The sequence below is a fragment of the Ictalurus furcatus genome, chromosome 2, assembly GCF_023375685.1.
Source record: "Ictalurus furcatus strain D&B chromosome 2, Billie_1.0, whole genome shotgun sequence".
Lineage (NCBI taxonomy): Eukaryota > Metazoa > Chordata > Actinopteri > Siluriformes > Ictaluridae > Ictalurus > Ictalurus furcatus.
The window spans coordinates 6,064,045-6,083,477 of NC_071256.1; the positions used below are offsets into that span (position 1 = coordinate 6,064,045).

At 39.5% G+C, this 19,433-nt stretch overlaps 1 protein-coding gene across 3 annotated transcripts; it reads right to left on the minus strand.

Annotated features, from left to right (window-relative positions):
- Positions 1–898: 898 nt before the first annotated feature.
- Positions 899–18,658, minus strand: LOC128620296 (uncharacterized). 3 transcript variants are annotated; one of them, XM_053645194.1, is made up of 7 exons: positions 18,570–18,658; positions 10,649–10,951; positions 5,653–5,805; positions 3,110–3,412; positions 1,871–1,990; positions 1,732–1,753; positions 899–1,298 (listed from the first exon to the last, which is right to left on the minus strand). In XM_053645194.1, the coding sequence occupies exons 1-6, from the start codon at positions 18,616–18,618 to the stop codon at positions 1,734–1,736; spliced, it is 948 nt and encodes a 315-aa protein (XP_053501169.1). In that variant the 5' UTR covers positions 18,619–18,658; the 3' UTR covers positions 899–1,298; positions 1,732–1,733. The 3 variants fall into 3 exon arrangements, with proteins under 3 accessions (XP_053501169.1, XP_053501160.1, XP_053501151.1); XM_053645185.1 differs by lacking the exons at positions 899–1,298; positions 1,732–1,753 and having other exon boundaries at positions 1,808–1,987; XM_053645176.1 differs by lacking the exons at positions 899–1,298; positions 1,732–1,753 and having other exon boundaries at positions 1,808–1,990.
- Between the last annotated feature and the right edge of the window lie 775 nt (positions 18,659–19,433).

Below are 19,433 nucleotides of genomic sequence, written 5' to 3' on the forward strand. Positions count from 1 at the left end.
ATCAATTTCCAGAGGGGTCGGAGGAGTTTCAGCTGGTACTTATGTGGCTAATGGACCGTTGATAACAGGTTTGAGACGTGATACGTGGAATGAGGGGGAGATGCGGCTGTGTCGTGGCAGTTCCAGATGGTAAGTGACTTCATTGATTCGCTTGAGGATCTTGAATGGTCCAGTGTATCTTGGCGTTAGTTTTTTTTACAGCTATGAGCTTGTCTTAAGTCCTTGGTGGACAACCACACCCTATCGCCTGGTTGGTAATTAGGGTGTTCGTTGCGGTGGCGATCTGCTTTGCGCTTGTCCCCTTATGTATAGAAAAAACAAAGTGTGTAGGTCTACAGCTAAATTAAGAAATAAACTCTGATTGACTGATTGATTATTTATTCATTTATTAAGTTTTTTACTATTTGATTTTGGATACATTTTTTTAAAATACTGTTTTGTTTATTTTATAAACTGTACATAACAGTTTGGAAACATGTGCAGTAGATACACAGAGATTTGCTGGAAGTTGAATTTGTGTGAAAAAAGAATTCATGAATATTGAATGATGATCTTATTCAGTGTCTTTTGTCTCAAAGCAATAAAAACTGATCCATAGTTCAGTCCACTCAGACTGCTGCTGTGCTAACTGTGTGAACTTTGAAAAAAATTAGCTCAGTATGTTAAAAAAGAAACCTGTAACAAACTATAAGACTATTATGTCAATTTTACAAAAGCTAGATTAGAAGCACATTCAGTCCAGTCAGATTCAACAATCCTCCTTCATTTATTTTTACCCAAAGTCATTAAAAGTCATAAACAAGAACTCCTGTAGCAGTCTTCTTACACAAAACAGCATGATGACAACAGCCTTCTAGAGCTTTCATTTCTTAACCTGATATAAGTATGGTACACATAAGATATAAAATGACACGTACACTCAAAATATAATTAGCGAGATTATCCATCAGCAATTAATGATAAACAATGAATGCAGAACAATACACTTAGCTAACATAAGTAAATGTAACACACATGTTTATGCCTGAATCTGATATTTAATTGTAAAATGTATAAAAATCTGAAAAAGTCAATATTGTGAATCCCGTGCTGGCCATGGTGTGTATTTAATATATGTTTTCAGCATTATTCTATAATATCTGAGCATGTGTCTATATTTACTCTGGATTAGTTTGTTATAATGCTGCTATATTCAGTTTTCTGTCCAGTGATGATCTGCTGCTCCGGCTGTGTTAATGTGGGTCAGTAGAGTAGTAAATGTAAATAACAGTAGTAAATACAGTGACATCAGACCCAATCTGAGAAAAGTCAGAACATGAAAATTATACATATATCACACATATAAATTCTATGGCTTTTACTGCTGAAAAAAGTTTTTTGACGACATAAATCTCCAAATCTGACTTCTTTCTTTACACCATGTGTTGTTCTGATAGAAGCAGCAGAAGATATTTTCCTATAACTCACTGTTCAGTGAAAGCATGTGTGTTTCATGTGTGTTACCTGCAGAGTATCACAAATACAACTAAATCTCTAAAGGTAGAAACAAATCTGCTATAGCTGTTATTGTAGAAGCCATGCAGAATGAAATGGAGATTAAATTAAGAATACAGTTGGAGTTCATTTTCCTTATCCAGAGACACTTACAGAAGTGCTGCTGCTTCTACAGGTTTCATTTAATCTATCTCAAAATGTGGTGTTTGTGTGTGTGTGTGTGTGTGTGTGTAGTACCTTCACATCTTCACGCAAAAAACTGTGTAATAAAATACATCCAAAAATGTTAATAAATGTAATAATACAGATGTGTTTTTTCATTGCTGATGAAAAGTTTTGGCACCTAGAGGGAGGCTGCTGTGTGTTTCTTGTTTACCTTGTTCCAGTGTTGTTGAGGATGATGCAGGTGGAGAGTTTGTTGTTTTACTCTGAGGCGGTTCTGATGGAGTTGTTGTGTCTGGTTTCTTCGAGTGTGTTGAAGTTTCTCTTCTTCCTACTGAAAACACAAAACTTATTAAAACTAATGACTGTTTTTATCACTGTTAGTAATATGGCACGTGACACTGGAGTAAAGTATGCTCACAGTCATTAATGAAAACATGTACCTTTAACAGATAAAGATTTCTTCTGACTCTCAAAAGCATTAGGCAGTGTAGTCACTCCATCGTACAGAATTTATTAACTTTAATATCTGTTTTAATTATTTTTATTTCAGCTAATGATGTTCTTACAATGGAAAATAATACTTCCAGTTAACAGACTTCACCTTGCATAAAAACATACTTATTAACATACATGTTTATGGCATGTACCTTATCTTATAAATAAAGGTAAAACATTACTTAAGAGACATCTTCATAGGGCTACATGACACCTACATAAACCCTTCATAACAACTGACATGAACCTAAATAAATATTTATGAAGACATGTATTTAAAAGACTTCCTAAAGTGTCAGCTGATGTACAGACTGTGTTTATCAATGTTAATGGTAAGTTGATATAACACCTAGTCTAGTGACAGATTTCTGTAGACATTAAATGGTGTTATGATGCTTTCCAGGTTGACTTTCTTTAGATCATTATGTAAAGTGTGTTATGTAGATTTTCTCTGACTGTCAATTAGAGTGAGTTTGGTTTTAATGTTTCATGTCATATTAACATTAATTGTGATGTTTTAGATATACTTACCAAGTTACATTTATTTACCTTAACATTAACACTGATAAAACAAGGTGACACTGACACCTACTGAAGCCTTTATAAATGTTTATGTAGACTTATGTCAGTTGTAATGAAGGAATTATACAGGTGTAATGTAGCTCTATAAACACTACAGTGCTACCAAAATAAATCATAGATTAGACTGAGAAATATGTCAAATCTAATCCAATACAAGTCCAAAGATTTAGGCCAGTCTGATACCCATAATAAGTAATTATTGCCATTTATAACTTCATACAGTATGCATCACAATATGATTTCTAGAGTAAAACCCTCAGTTATGGTAAATGGAGAAGACATTTTGTTACGTATTTAACTATAATTCATTTGAACACTGATCAAGTCTGTTTTCACTGAATATCAACTTTTATTGTGTATTTAAACGCTTTACCTTTAATAAAAAGCCAGATGTCTCTGGGTTCCTTCTCAGCGTTGCACCTGTAGACTCCCTGATCCTCTTCTCTCAGGTCAGATATGAGCAGAGACAGATTAGCAGGAGAAATGTGATTAAACAGCTGAAGTCTGCCACGGTAGCGTTCATCATTTAACACTTCTGTCGGATGTCCTGTTCTGTAGCTTCTCCAGGTGAATATCTGAGGTTTGCTGTGCAGGTCAGAGCAGGAGCAGGGTAACAGCACTGAATCACCTTTGTGTCCTGTGATTTGTCCCGGATTATCAGCAGAGAGAGCACAGCCTACAGAAACAAACATACAAAAACTCACAATCTACTGAATACAATTTGAAGTACAATATGTATAAATTAATTTTATGAAAATACTTATGCTTCAGTACATTTAATTGTAAAATCATGAAATGTGTCTGTTTTACTACTGACTACTTAGTTTTAATAAGAATTAATCGATATTAATAAATATGTAAATTAAATGATATAATTAGTTAATATGGAAAATACATGTTGGAATAATTTGAGAATTGGTACATGCAGCAAACAGATTATTATTTGTGTTTGTTTATATTTAGTTTAGTTAGGATTGTACCATATTTTAGTGTTGGTTTGATTAGGAAACGTTCACATCTGTTAATATAAAGCTCACAGCTGATGGTGAGAGCAAAAAACAAGTCATGAGATTGAAGGAATTGTCCAGTTTGTCATTAAGAGTTTTACTTAAACACACAGGGTCAGTAGTGGAACATCATCAGCTGGACTCAAACCCCTAATCTCTTGTTTCTCAGCCCAGTCCCTAACTACTGTGTGTGTTACACTATCTTGTGATCATGTGTGTATATTTTCTTTTAAATCCCAGAGAGCTACTTGTAGTTAAACAGCTGTGGTTAGACACCATGTTACAACTACATCTGAAAATAAAGACCACTTGGAGAGAGTAACACTACACAATGTACAGATTCCTTTAAACTGATCAGTTTCCAGTTTTTACAATTACTTACACACATTTCTCAATACTATGTTCACTTTATCAAAACTCTTCACACAGTTGGCTTTACCAGCGTGCAGCTCAGTACAGCAGATAACCTCACATCCATAATGTACTATAACTATCGCAACACTTCATACACACCTCAAAACCACAAGAACACAAGCAAAGTCTCTCTGAACAAGAACGCTTTATCACTCACAACACAATGACTTTTAGCAGGAAGTAAATCCAAAGTACAGAAAACTTTAACCATAGAAATTCCCAGAAAATAACAAAAATATGTAAATTTGTTATACATACAGTCACACGTGCACACATTTGCTAGTCAATTGCAGGGAACCACACACACACGCACGCACACACGCATGCATGCACACACACCCACACTCATAAATAGGGGCAGGTTATCTTAGGCAGTCCACGTACTGGAGTGTTTTTAGAATTTAACAATATAATTAATTATTATATTTTTTTTATTGTTATTAATTTTTTTAAGTAACAATTTGTTTTTTTAATTGTTTGATTTAGTTAAAAATGGAGTTGATTAGTTTTTGAAAACTAAATAAGCTGTAGATACACACAGGGGCGTAGACATCATTACAGATGTGCTGGAGGACAGAATGTAAAGGGTATTTTTTCTGAACTTTGTCTAATTGATGGGTTTTATCTCTTCTTGTTCTTAATTGGCTTAATATGCAATTTATGATTCTGTACTTGCATGTTATATTGTATATTGCACTGTATTATTTAAATATTGCAAATTGTGTTTAGTGTACATTGTATTGCATATACATAGAACACAGTATATAAGATATACTTATATTCATACACTACTTTAACTACTTTATTATATTCTATTCTATTCAACAGTCCACAGTTCAGAAAAGAAATAAGTCACTCAAACCACACTGATGCAAAGAGACTGTAATTGAACTAAACTAACAAACATGTCACTATAAGGAGACCTTATATCAGTACAATAACATGTTATATCAACAATAATGTGCAGGGGACAAATTTACATTTTATTAAAAGTGTGGGGTACACGTCCCCTGCATCCCCTGTGGATTCTACACCCATGGATACACAGAGTTTTGATGACATTTGAGTGAGAATAGAATTCATTCATTTTGAAAGCTGAGGTTATTCAATACTTTTGTGTCAAAGCACTGAAAAGTGATACACAGTTCAGTCCACATTGACTGTTGCTGTTGCGAGTTTTGAAAATGTGAACACAGGATTGATAAATGCATGTAAGATAAAAGAAATCTATAAATAAGGCGTAATGCAGGAAGTGAAGATGGTCACTGACAGAGAGACAGCAGAAAAAGGTGTGAAATTCACACGCATCTATTTACAGCTAAGACCTGAATGAAGAAGTGACGCACAAGTTACAGGAAAATAACTTTTCTATTACACTTTATATGAATTATTATAGATACATTCACTAAGACAGAGTGTTTCAGAGATGTATTTCAGTAAATAAATGTAATAATACAGACGTTATTTTTTCATTGCTGATGAAAAGTTTTGGTACCTAGAGGGAGGCTGCTCTGTGTTTGCTGTTTATCTTGTTCCAGTGTTGTTGAGGATGATGCAGGTGGAGAGTTTGTTGTTGTACTCTGAGGCGGTTCTGATGGAGATGTTGTGTCTGTTTTCCTCGAGTGTGTTGAAGTTTCTCTTATTCCTACTGAAAAAGACAAAACATATTAAAACTAATGATTTTTTTTAAATCAAATGTTAATTCAAGACTGCAAACAGTCATATAACACATTAAGGTGCCGTTATTGACAATATTTAAAATAAGATAATATCACAACCGTTCAAAAAGATTTGAGGGGATTTTTTTTTTCATATACACACACATATAGAGTCATGTGAAAAAATAAGTACACCCCATGGAAGCCCTATTTCAAACAGTGCCTATTAATACAGTTGATATACTTGAACAAAACCACAAGTAATATGAGCGTTTTCATTTATTCAACAGAAATATCAAAATATGTGATATTCTTCTCTGGAAAAAGTAAGTACACCCTTGGCCTGAGAAGCTAGCATTGCCCCCTTTAGCAGAAATAACTTCTTGTAGGCATTTTTCATAATTTTCCCCCAGTCTCTGACCTTGGCTTGCTGAAATTTGTGACTACTCTTCCATGCATTTTTCTTTCAGTTACAATGATGTTTGAGGGTTTTCTTGCATGTACTACTCATTCCAAATCCTCCCACAACATTTCAATGGGATTCAAATCCAGAATGACTAGGTCATTCCATAACCCTCCATTTCCTCTTTTTGAGCCATTTGTTGGTGGAATTTCTAGTGTACTTAGGATCATTATCCTGTTGAAAGGTAGGCTTTAGGTTCAACTTCATCTTTGGGACAGATGGCCTCACATTATCTTTAAGCACTCTTTGATATGATGCAGAATTCATAGTGTAATCAATAAATGGAAGCTGTCCAGTCCCGGAAGCAATAATGCAACCCCAAGCCATAACATTTCCACCACCATGCTTCACATGAATGAGGTGCTTCTCCCAAAAAGCTGTCTTTGGTCTGTGCCAAACAAGTCTGCTGTTACTGTGGCCAACTCTGCTGACAACTCTGTCTTTGATTCATCTGTCCGGAGCACATTATTCCAAAAGGCCTGGTCCTTGCCTAGATGCTCCATGGTAAACTGTAGTCTTGCAAAGGTTTTCCTGGCATGCTTCCCATGCAGGCCATGTTTGTGGAATCTCTTTCAGATTGTTGAAGCATGTACTTTGACAACAACAGTTGTGAGACTTAGTAGCAGACCCTGTGATTAAATTTTGGGGTTCTTGGAGACTTCTTTTTGCATCAGATGGTCTGCTCTTGGGCTGAATTTGCTGGGCAGCCAGTCCTGGACAAATGGGCAGTCGTTTGAAATCTGTGCCATTTGTAGATTATTTTCCTTACAGTGGAATGATGTATTTCCAATAATTTGGGGATCTTTTTCAATCCCTTCCAGATACATAGGCCTCCACAACCTTTTTTCTGAAGGCCTTACAGAACTCTTTAGATCTTGACATGATGACATCGCACACCTCAAAAACAAAGGGAACACCAGACAATAAATATGAGTGGGGTATAAATAAGACAGGTTCCACCTGCACTCCCTAAGCAGGTTCTAATCACTGGCACCCAATCTTCAACACCTGATTCTAATTTTATGGATTTGAAGGTGTAATAAATGCAGGGGTGTACTTACTTTTTCCATTTGACTGATCTGTTTTTGTTCATTTAAATTGTGAAAATTACTTCAAAATGTCAATTTTATGTGTCATTTGATAGAGTGTATCAACTTTATTAATAGGCACTGCTGAGGATCAAATGTTTGCTTGTCCAAATATGTCAAAAAAAGACAACAATTTTCATGGGGTGTAATTATTTTTTCACATGACTATATGCTTTTATGAATGACACTCTACCATCCTCACAGCTATACCTTTACAAGATGTTAAAAGAAAGCCTTTGTTTCAACACGACAAGTGAACCCCGAGATTTACTGTCTAATGACGTTGATGCAGCAACATAATAAAATTTATTAGAGAAGCTCTGGATGTCTGATTTCCTCAAGTGCGACTCTTGATTAAGTGCCAGGTCAACGTGCTGTCTATGCAAATAATCAAGACAGGCAGCTCGCTGGGATCATTTTATCTTTTCACATTCCAGCTAATTATATGAAGAGTTTCTGTTGCCATATGTTATGACTGTAAAATAATATAAACAAACGTTATGTGAACATTATCCCTGCGGCGCTGGTCTTCCAGATCAGCTATCTTCTCCTCGTAGGTCACAAGTTCAGTGGAATATTTTAAAAAGTTTTGTTCTGTCTTACTCGACTGCTCAGGCTGGTAAATCTGTCTCTTACAGCATTTGAACAGCCAGACAACTCAGTCTGAATGTTATCTAATCTGTCTTGCAGGATTTTACACTCTGCTTCTATAAACAATTGTAGTTTCTCCATAGCTTAAGAAATCATGGCGTTGAGATACTCCCCCATCTTGTCCACTTCATGTGTTTGTTCGTGTAGTGTCTGCCTGCAGGTGAGCTTTCCCTGACGTGAAATCATAATATAATTGTAATATAATGTAATAAAAACAGTTAGTTAATTAACATGGATAACTCGTTGAATATAAGTAGGGTCAGCAGAGCCACTGAACTAAGCTGCCATCCTGCTCACGGGTCACGTGACTCTCCACTAATGACTGTTTTTATCACTGTTAGTAATATGGCTAATGACACTGGAGTATAGCATGCTCACAGTCATTAATGAAAACATGTATCTTTAACAGAAACATTTTCTCTTCTTTGAAAATAAAGGTAAACATTATTAAGAGACATGTTGACAAGGTTAAATGACACCTACATAAACCCTTCATGACACGTGACATGAACCTACATAAATATTTATAAAGACATATTCCAATAAGTGTCAGCTGATATAAAGACTGCATTTCTCAATGTAAATGTCAAGTTGAGAGAAGACCTTGTGTAGTGATATAGATTTCTGTTGAGGTAAGGTTGTGTAATGACTTACTTTAGATCATTAGAACAACTCATTTTGTAGCTCAGTCTCCTTCTGGTCTGTCTGTGTCACATAACGGTAATGAGGTGGCTAATAGTTTTATCCATGAGGGTAAAATTGTGAAGAAATGGACAAAGGAGACATTTCTGTAATGTGTCTCAAACGTGGAAATTGGACGAAACGGTGACATGAAAACTTGCTTTATGTTACATAATGAAGGATTTGACGGTATATCGTAAATTGTGAAACTTTTGCGTCCCACATGTCCTCATATCTTTGTAATATGGAGAGAGTATTGAAAGAATTAAATTAAATTGACCAGCTTACATTCATTTTAATTTCACAAATAATTGCACTTGTATAAAATATCAGAGGACGAGGTCAGAATGGAGCAGCTTCTAGCCCTGATAGGGCTCCAAGTATGCTGAAGCCCATGGGCATAGCCAGAGTGGCTCATCAGGAGAATCATCAGAATTCCCAGTGGGACGCTCATAAATTGATCTCATAAAATAAGCATATGTTACATTATTGCGTGACTAATAACTAAAGTAACAAATTACACTACATTTGTAGTTAAAGCAGCGCATCAGTTACGTATGCATAAAAAAGTGCTCTTTTCTCACATCACCTGCCTCAACACCTCAACACACGTGGTCTCTCTCTCTCTGTCTCTCCTTCTCTCTCTCTCTCTCTCTCTCTCACACACACACACACACACACACACACACACACAGACGTGCACATACTCAGGTCCTTACCGTGGAGATATAAACATACCGTTGTCACATTTCTTACTGAAATACTTCATATTAGTTTGAATGCAAACAAACATTGTTTTTCATAATTTTACAGTTGGACTTTTTTTTAGAAGAAAACTATACTCAGTAGCCTGTGTTATTTGTAATTTATCTTAAGATATCTTATATTTTTGTTGAATCATGTCAGTAATAAATATAACGGAGAGTAAGAACTGAACCGTCACTTCATTTATCAAAGTTCTTCCACCACGAAAAAAACTGGGCTGGTTTTGGACATTAAACTCCCGAGCTGAAAATGTGTGCCACTCCAGCCCTGCCCATGGTGGAGGTAGTGTTAGAGAGCTGCGCCCATTGCAAGTTGCCATCGTACCAGCGGTTCCAACCAGAAAGCAGATTACTCTCACCCTGTTCACGCTGGCCTCCTGCGCCGAGTACAGTGTATTGGGGGAAACTTTCGGGGTCAGTAAAACGACCGTCCATGGATGTGTATATGGTGTATGCACAGCTATTAAAGAAAAATGGATGCGGCGTTATATCAGGCTGCTGAATGTAGCGGAGGCCAGTGAAATTGCATACCGTAATTTCTTGCCACATCTTTTGTCACAGGTTTGCAGTGTGCTGGATGTCACACACATCCCTTATGCTTCCCCCGACTGATGGATAAATTCTGTCATGTGACACTTTTGTTTTGCGCGAATGTCATTTTTCTCTACAAAAACTGTTCCCAAACTATTTTTTCGCAACATTTAAAGTATCGACATAAACGAACAAAGATTATGTCGAAACTTGTAAACATTATAATGTGCTAAACCTTTCACCGCAAAAAAAAAAAAAAGTCCTGGGATGGAAACGTGGCTACTGACACCTTTTGAAGCGTTTATAAATGTTTATGTAGGCTTATGTCAGTTGTAATGAAGGAATTATACAAGTGTCATGTAGCTCTATAAACACTACAGTGCTACCAAAATAAATCATAGATTAGACTGAGAAATATGTCAAATCCAATCTGATACCAGTCCAAAGTTTCAGGCCAGTCTGATATCCATAATCAGTATTTACTGCCATTTATAACTTGATTTTAATGTGTCACAAGATGACTCGTAGTGTAAAACCCTCAGTTATGGTAAATGGAGAAGACATTTTGTTACGTAAGTAACTATTATTCATTTGAACACTGATCAAGTCTGTTTTCACTGAATATCAACTTTTATTGTGTATTTAAATTCTTTACCTTTAACATGAAGCGTGATGTCTCTGTGTTCCTTCTCAGTCTTGCACCAGTAGTCTACCTCATCCTCTTCTCTCAGGTCAGATATGAGCAGAGACAGATTACCAGGAGAAACGTGATTAAACAGCTGAAGTCTGCCACGGTAGTGTTCATCGTTTAACATTTCTGTTGCAGGTCCTGTTCTGTAGCTCCACCAGGTGAATTTCTGAGGTTTGTTGTGCAGGTCAGAGCAGGAGCAGGGTACCAGCACTGAACCACCTTTGTGTCCTGTGATTTCTGTCTGATTATCACCAGAGAGATCACAGCCTACAGAAACAAACATACAAAAACTCACAATCTACTGAATACAACATGAAGTATAACATTTCAAAATTAAATTTTATGAAAATACTTATACTTCAGTACATTTAATCCCTAATCTCTTGTTTCTCAGCCCAGTTCCTAACTACTGTGTGTGTTACACTATCTTGTGGTCATGTGTGTATTTTATCTTTTTAATCCCAGAGAGTCACTTGTAGTTAAACAGCTGTGGTTAGACACCATGTTACAACTACATCTGAAAATAAAGGCCAGTTGGAGAGAGTAATACTACACAATGTGCAGATTTCTTTAAACTGATCAGTTTCCAGTTTTTACAATTACTTATACACATTTCTCAATACTAAATTCAGTTTTTAAAAAAAAAAAAAAATCCTCACACAGTTGGCTTTACCACCGTGCAGCTCAGTACAGCTGTCATGCCGCAGAAAACCAGCAACTACAATTCCCAGAATGCAACGCAAACTACAAATATGGCCGACGAGAACTACACTTCCCATACACACATGCACCTTCTCCCGAGTTCTGATCTCAGACACCAGCACCCAATCACACACACATGCACACACACACACACACACACACAGTATTTAAGCGACAGTTAAAGCATTACTAGCTTGCGAAGTAAACACTCAGCAGCCTCATCTCTGTCATGAACCAAGCCTTAGTTTCCGTATTCGCTAACCTGGTTTTTGATATTTGCACTGTTTGTTGACTACGATTATCTGCCTAAGCTTAGTACTGCCTGTTTGCCTGATCGTCTGACCTCTGCCTGCCTTGTGACTATGTTTTTTCACTGATCCTTGCATTTCGAAGTCATTCCTACCTGCACTTGCTTCCGTCTCATGTACCGTAACGTAACAGATTACTTTGCCACATTATGGACGCAGCAGGTGAGCCGGAATGGCGTCAAGCCATCGACGGCCACGGAAGAGTGATAAACGTACACCAAAACCAGCTATCTATCCTAACGGAGCAGGTGGCTCATCTGTCTCAATCCATGCTATGCGCCACGCCATCCCCTGCGCAGTTTGCTCCGCTGCCGATGCCGGAACGGTATGCTGGAGAGCCACAGAGATGTAAAGGGTTCCTGCTACAATGCTCTCTGTTCTTCGCCAGCTACCCAGACATGCCGGAGTCTCATAAGATCACACACTTCCTGGAGTTCTTAACTGGATGCACTTTGTTATGGGCTACAGCAGTGTGGGAGCGGGAGGGCGGCACTATCGCTTCGCTAGAGGAATTCATTACACGTTTCTGGCATACCTTTGATCACTCTCCCGATGGATGGGAGACGGAACAGGAACTCATGAGAATCACGAAGGGCACACATGACGCTGTGGAGTATGCTCTTGAGTTTCGTACCATCGCAGCAAGGAATGGATGGAACGAACCGGCCCTCAAGACAGCGTTTCGTCACGGACTGGACCCAGAACTGGTGAAGGAGTTAGCCTGTTGGGATGAAGATCTCTCCCTCGATGCACTCATTGACCTCGCGATTCGTCTGGACCGATTGCACCAGACCAACCACCCAGTGCTGCGGGAGCCCAATGTCCCCGTGCAAGGAGCAGCTGCGGAGCCCATGCAGCTCGGGCAAGTGCGGCTTCGCAAGGAGGAGAGGGAAAGGCGTCGCCAAGAGTTCCTCTGCTTTTACTGTGGAGAGGACAACCACCTCATCTGTCAGTGCCCTCTCAAGACGCCGCAGTCCTTTGGGGAGAGAGCGGGAACAACAGCACCAAAGGGTGAGTTCCAACCAATCACGTACTACTGATGTATTCGTGCTACCTGCTATGATCGAACACACAATGGTGTCTACTTTGCTCACAGCGCTGATTGACTCAAGAGCTGCTGGTAACTTCATCGATCAGAGAACAGTGCACGACCTAAACCTTCCTGTTCGTCCCCTAATCCAGCCACGTCGCATCCAGTCCATCGATGGGTCCCCCATAGGAGGAGGGATGATCTCTCACTGTACAGCACCTCTTGTACTCCAGGTCAGTGCCCTCCATAGTGAAACCATAGTCCTATACGTCACTGTCTCAGCCCGGCACCCCGCCATTTTAGGCCTGCCATGGTTGGAGCTCCACAATCCCCAGGTTTCTTGGGCAGACAAACAGGTCATCAATGACCTGGCAGGTCTCCGTACTGCCACAATAACTGCCTGCAATCCCCAGATATCCCGGTGGCAGCCACGACAGTGGAGAGTCCTACTCCACCCTTCCGAGTCCGAGTTCCTCCCGAATATTATGACCTCATGGAAGTTTTCAGCAAGGAGAGGGCGAGCGGATTACCACCACACCGCACCTATGATTGCGCAATTGAGCTCCTACCAGGAAGCAGCCCACCACGAGATCAAGTGTACCCGTTCTCAAGCCAAACATTAGGCCATGGAGGAGTATATTCAGGAGGCACTCCAACAGGGATACATCAGACCTTCCACGTCTCCCACCTCAGCAGGTTTATTTTTTGTGGAGAAGAAGGGGGGCGGCCTTAGACCATGCATAGACTACCGGGGCCTAAACCAAGTTTCAGTTATGTACCGTTATCCCTTGCCACTGGTACCCGCAGCCCTTGAACAACTAAGGTCAGCGACCATCTTCACCAAGCTGGACCTACGTAGTGCTTACAACCTCATCCGCATCCGAGAGGGGGACAAGTGGAAAACGGCCTTCAGTACCACCTCAGGTCACTACGAGTACCTGGTCATGCCTTATGGGCTCTCTAATGCACCCTCAGTGTTCCAATGCCTCATTAATGACGTTCTAAGAGACATCCTGGGGAGGAACGTCATGACGTACATTGACAACATCCTAGTATACTCTGCATCCCTAGAAGAGCATGTCGGCCATGTCTGGCAGGTTTTGCAGCGTCTCCTGCAGCATTAGATTTACGTAAAGGCCGAAAAGTGTGAGTTCCATCGATACGCGATCTCCTTCTTGGGATATGTCATCAGCCTGAAGGGGGTCACCATGGACCTAAGTAAGGTTCAGGCGGTGGTGGAGTGGCCCACGCCACAAACCGTCAAGGAGTTGCAACGGTTCCTAAGCTTTGCCAACTTTTACAGATGGTTCATTAGAGGGATAAGCACAATAGCACACCCCCTGATGTCCCTCCTACGTGGCAAGCCGAGGTGGCTAGCTTGGACCCCAGCCGCCCAGGAATCATTGAACAAGCTCAAGAAAGCCTTCACTACTGCTCCCATCCTCAAACACCCTGACCCCTTTAAGCCCTTCATTGTGGAGGTCAATGCTTCAGAAGCAGGAGTGGGGGCCATCCTATCACAGTGATTAGGAGATAAACTAAAGCTTCACTCCATGGCTTTCTTTTCCCGTAAACCATCCCTAGCGGAACATAACTACAATGTAGGAAACAGAGAACTCTTGGCGGTCAAACTCGCCCTGGAGGAACGGAGGCATTGGCTGGAGGGTGCCAAGCACCCGTTCATTATTTTCACCGATTATAAAAACCTGGAGTATCTACGCACGGAAAAACATCTCACACCTCGCCAAGCCCGCTGGTTCTGGAAGGCGGAACGTCCCAATTACCAACCGGGTGACAGAGTGTTGCTCTCCACTAAGGACTTGAAGCAGCCGTTCCTTTGCAGGAAACTCAACCACAGGTATATCGGACCCTTCAGGATTAGCAAACAAATTAATGAGGTCACGTACAGGCTGAAGTTACTCGAGCATAGCCGCATAGCCCCATCATTTCATGTCTCATGCCTCGAACCAGTTAGCTCGGGTCCATTAGCCACTGCGGTGCCACGTGACTCATCACCTGAGCCGTTAGACATAGATAACCAACCATCCTACCGCGTCAAGACCATCCTTAACTCCAGGTGCAGGAGAGGCAAGCTGGACTACCTTGTCTACTGGGAGGACTATGGTCCAGAGGAGCAGTGCTGGGTCCCATCTCAGGACATTCTGGATCCAAACCTGTGTAAGGACTTTCATGCTGCTCATCCACCGAGACCAGGACCCCGGAGAAGGGGTAGGCCTAGAAAGGACCAGAGTGAGCCCTTTAGGGGTCACGTCGCAGTGAACCAGCAACTACAATTCCCAGAATGTAAAGCAAACTACAAACATGGCTGACGAGGACTACACTTCCCATACACACACATGCTCACCTCCTCCAGAGTTCTGATCTCGGACACCTGCACCCAATCACACACACGCACACACACATGCACACACACACACACACACACACACACAGTATTTAAGTGATGGTTAAAGCATTACTAGCTTGCGAAGTAAACGTTCAGCAGCCTCTTCTCTATCGTCAACCATGCCTTAGTTTCCGTATTCGCTAACCTGGTTTTTGATATTTGCACTGTTTGTTGACTATGATTATCTGCCTAAGCATAGTACTGCCTGTTTGGCTGATCGCCTGACCTCTGCCTGCCTTGTGACTACGCTTTCTGCCTGATTCTCGCATTTCGAAGTCAATACCTGCGCTTGCTTCCGTCTCAGGTACCGTAACGTAACAACAGCAGTTAACCTCACATACATAATGTACTGTCATGTCGTAGATTTCGTTTGAATATTGTAGGGAGGAAGGGGGTTGGTTGAAGTGGGTATGCTTCCCGATATTTTTAATTAAATAATACTATTAATAATAATAATAATAATAATAATAATAATAATAATAAATTGGGGGGGAGACAAATTACAAATTACACAAATTAAAATAAATTGCAAAGGACATAATTACAGTCAAAATGAATGCACACTGTAACTGATTAAAACTTACACATATTTTAGTTTGAAGAACCTTGTTGTTGATAATAATGAGAACTATTAAAATAAAACTTAGCTAACATAAATCAAGGCAGTTTCCGATAAATTATTATATTGATATTTAAGGCTAAATTACAATGAATTAGCTAGCTAGCTACAATATATGTGGAGGGTCATTAGCTAGATTACACCATATTATCCTACCTCCTCCTGAGTACTGTACATGTTTTATTATTATTATTATTTTACTGTCCCTTGCTGACTAGAAATGTAAAATAGTGTGCTGATCAGCGCTTCTCTTCATCTTCAGAGCTACCTGTGCCCTCTCCCAGTCACACAGCAGAAATCAAGCATTGTGTTGTGAGGCAATAGTTGGGTGATAACAACTTGCGCAACAGAGGGGGGATTTTAGTATTTTTATCTGATTTATTATGACAAACTAACAATTGATTTGAAACACCAATAATGTTACAAAATAAATTACTTCTACATATGTTTCAGTTGATAATGGTATAAATATCAGGGGGTTGTAATTGCTAGTTCTGATTATCGGAGAGGTTTCCTCCCTCACTCCCTCCCATCCCCCCAGAAACTGCAGTCCCGTATAACTATCGAAACACTTCATACATGAAGTGTATCCACAAATCCAACTCATTTAACCAAAATACTAGCAAAGTATCTCTCTCTTGCTCACTCTCTCAACAACATACACCTGAGTATACCCAAGATACACTCTGGATTGTACGTCAGTCAATTGCAGGAAAAAAACACACAGCAATTTTAGTCAGTCCATCTACTGGTGTATTTTAGGAAGTGGGAGGAAACCCGATAACCCAGAGGAAACCCACATGGACATGGGGAGAACAAGCACAGAAACTCCACACAGACAGAAGCCTGAGCTCAGGACTGAAGCGGGGACCCTGGAGCTGTGAGGAGACAACGCTACCCACTGCATCACTACACTGCTCATAGATCCACAGAGTTCCCCTTTTGTATATATGGCAATTGTTATGAAGCGTAGACGGAGACAAGTGCGGGCGAGCGGAGGAATGACGAGAGGAAGAATCCAGAACAAGAATCGAGTCAGGCCAGGACAGGTAAGCTGTGTATCAGGGACGTAGGCAAAAGCGTAGTGAGAGACGAGCGTGAAGTCGAGCACTATGGAAAACACTTCTAATGATATCGGCTTGGTAAACAAACAGAGACGAGGCTGCTGAGCGGTTACTTCGCAAGCGGCTCATGCTAGGGAGGCCCTTATATAACCTTAGGTGTTTGCAGGTGTTCGTAATTAGAACTCCGGCGAACTCGAGCGCGGGTATGACTGGGAAGTGTAGTCCTCCTCCGACACGTCCCTGGGCGGCACTACACTTTGTGAGCTGCCGCGCCGAGTTCGCCATGTCGTAACAGCAATGAAGTGAAAAACAGAACACCTGGGTGAGGTTAAACAGGAAATCAGCTGTTTTTCTTTTTTATCTTTTTAATTTTGAAACAATTTATTTTATTGAAAGATTTTTATTGAATTTATTTTACTGAATTGTGTCAAAGTAAAGAAAAGTGATCCACAGTTCAGTCCACATCAACCGCTGATTTGAGTTTTGAAATTGTGAATACATGTCACAAAATGGAGGTTAGGACAGAAGGAAGTGCAGGTATGGCAGTTTAATAAAATAACAAGTCCAAGGGATCAGGCAGAAATCAATAAACAGAAATCAGGTGATCAGGCAAACAGTGCAAACAAGACAAGGCAAAAAGACGAGGTCAAAAACAAGAACAAAGACAAAGACAAAACCAGAATAAACAAACAAGTTATCAAGGCTTGATAACGGCAGAGACAAAATGTAACTGAGTGTATAATTCACAATGGCTGTGTGTGAGAGAGTCTCTTAAGCAGTGTGGTGTGATCGAGATTGTAATTGGGAACAGGTCTGTCCGATTAGTTCTCAAGAGAAGGTAATTGATAGTGTGTAGCTTTGGGACTTGTAGTCATTGGCCATGTTTGTAGTTCAAGGTGTATTCTGGGCAATGGAGTCACTGGTTTGCAGTGACATGAAAATACAGCATTGATAAGTGCATGTAACTATTTGTAAAAAATAAAAACAGTGAATAAGGCGTAATGTAGGAAGTGAAGATGGTCACTGACAGAGGGAGAGCAGAAAAAGGTGTGAAATTCACACACATCGATTTACAGCTAAGACCAGAATGATGAAGTGACGTACAAGTTACAGGAAAATAACTTTTCTATTATGCTTTATGAGTTATTAGAGCTACATTCAATAAGACAGAGATTGTGAGAGATGTAATTCAGTAAATGTGTAAAAACATACACTGTAAGTATTATAGGGTTGTAAAATAATCTCACTGTAGATTCCTCCTTATTCATTCACCCACCTCTCTTCATCAGTACATTTTAGACTGAAGTTAATCAGGAAGAAAAAATCCACATGATCAAAGCTGAACAGGTCTAAATAAGGAGATTATAACACAAGGCATGACGTGTATGTTTACCTTATGTATAAAGATTACTGCTGTCTTTGGACAATTTAAATAGAAGTACATGCTGCTCTTGAAATTTAGCATTTTAATAACATTATATTTATGAAATATAAAGCCATAATCAAATATTTCCATTGGATGTGTTCATCTCTGTTGGTCTTATTAATATTATAACACTATAGTAAGTAAAGTTTATTAATTAAAACTCTAAATGATAAACATTTTACAGTGTTTGGTTTGGGATGGTTTGTCGACCTACTGTAAACCCAGTCTGGACAGAAACCCCATGAACTAAACACAAAGCAGCTGAACTAAGAACTGGCTAATATTCTCTCTCCTTTCTGTAAGAGAAATTAGAAAATAACTTCACTCACCTGCAGCGATGTGAAACACAACAGACAAAAGATACAAGCACTTCATCATTGCTGATTCTTCTGCACACACACCAGTCCCTCAAAGTGACACACACACACACACTGTCACACTGCCTGAGTGTCTCTCTGTTATATAGTGTGTTTATCAGGAAACCACAACAACCGCTGTCTCGTTATTTATTTTTGAAATTTTAATTTTAATCACTCTTTCCATGACCTAATATATTGTAATATACAGAATTACTATTTAGTCATATTTTCTCATGTGATCATTTTATCTTTTATTTATAGGGTCATCTCTGCAAAAAAAAAAAATGTGCATGATCTGCAGCATTAACTTCACTCATTTCTACACACATGAATTCTAGTGTTTACCAGCAAGTGTGTTTCCCTAGACTTACAGCAAGTAATAAATATAAATTTACCATGTGTGAGCTGAGGAGCACTTACAATAATCATGAAATGGATTCAAAGGCAGAAGCAAGTGCAGGTTATGTAGTTTAATACCAAAAAACAACAAAATCCATAAACTTATACAGGCAGAGGTCAGGTGATCACTAAAACAGTCAAAAGAAGGTTAAGCAGAGACGAGGTCAAAAATGAGAAGAAAGTCAAAACCAGAAAAACAAACACGATATCAAAGCTTGATTTAGACAGGTAGCTAATCAACTGAGCGTATATTTCTCAAAAACATTGTGTGTGAACAGTCTCTGTAAAGGAGTGGTGTGGGTGAAGGTGCAATTGGCAGCAGATATCTCTAATTAGATTTCAGCCGATGGTGAAGGTGTGAGTTTTGGAGTTGTAGTCTTTGTCGGCCATGTTTGTAGTTCATGGTGCATTCTGGGAAATGGAGTCGCTGGTTTG

Excerpts from the sequence above, each read along its gene's own strand:
- LOC128620296 (XM_053645176.1), bottom strand. The coding sequence starts at position 18,618 with ATGATGAAGTGCTTGTATCTTTTGTCTGTTGTGTTTCACATCGCTGCA. Across the intron at positions 10,952-18,569 it reads TGTGTTTCACATCGCTGCAG|GCTGTGATCTCTCTGGTGAT; the intron begins GTGAGTGAAGTT and ends TTGTTTCTGTAG. Across the intron at positions 5,806-10,648 it reads CATCACGCTTCATGTTAAAG|TAGGAATAAGAGAAACTTCA; the intron begins GTAAAGAATTTA and ends TGTCTTTTTCAG.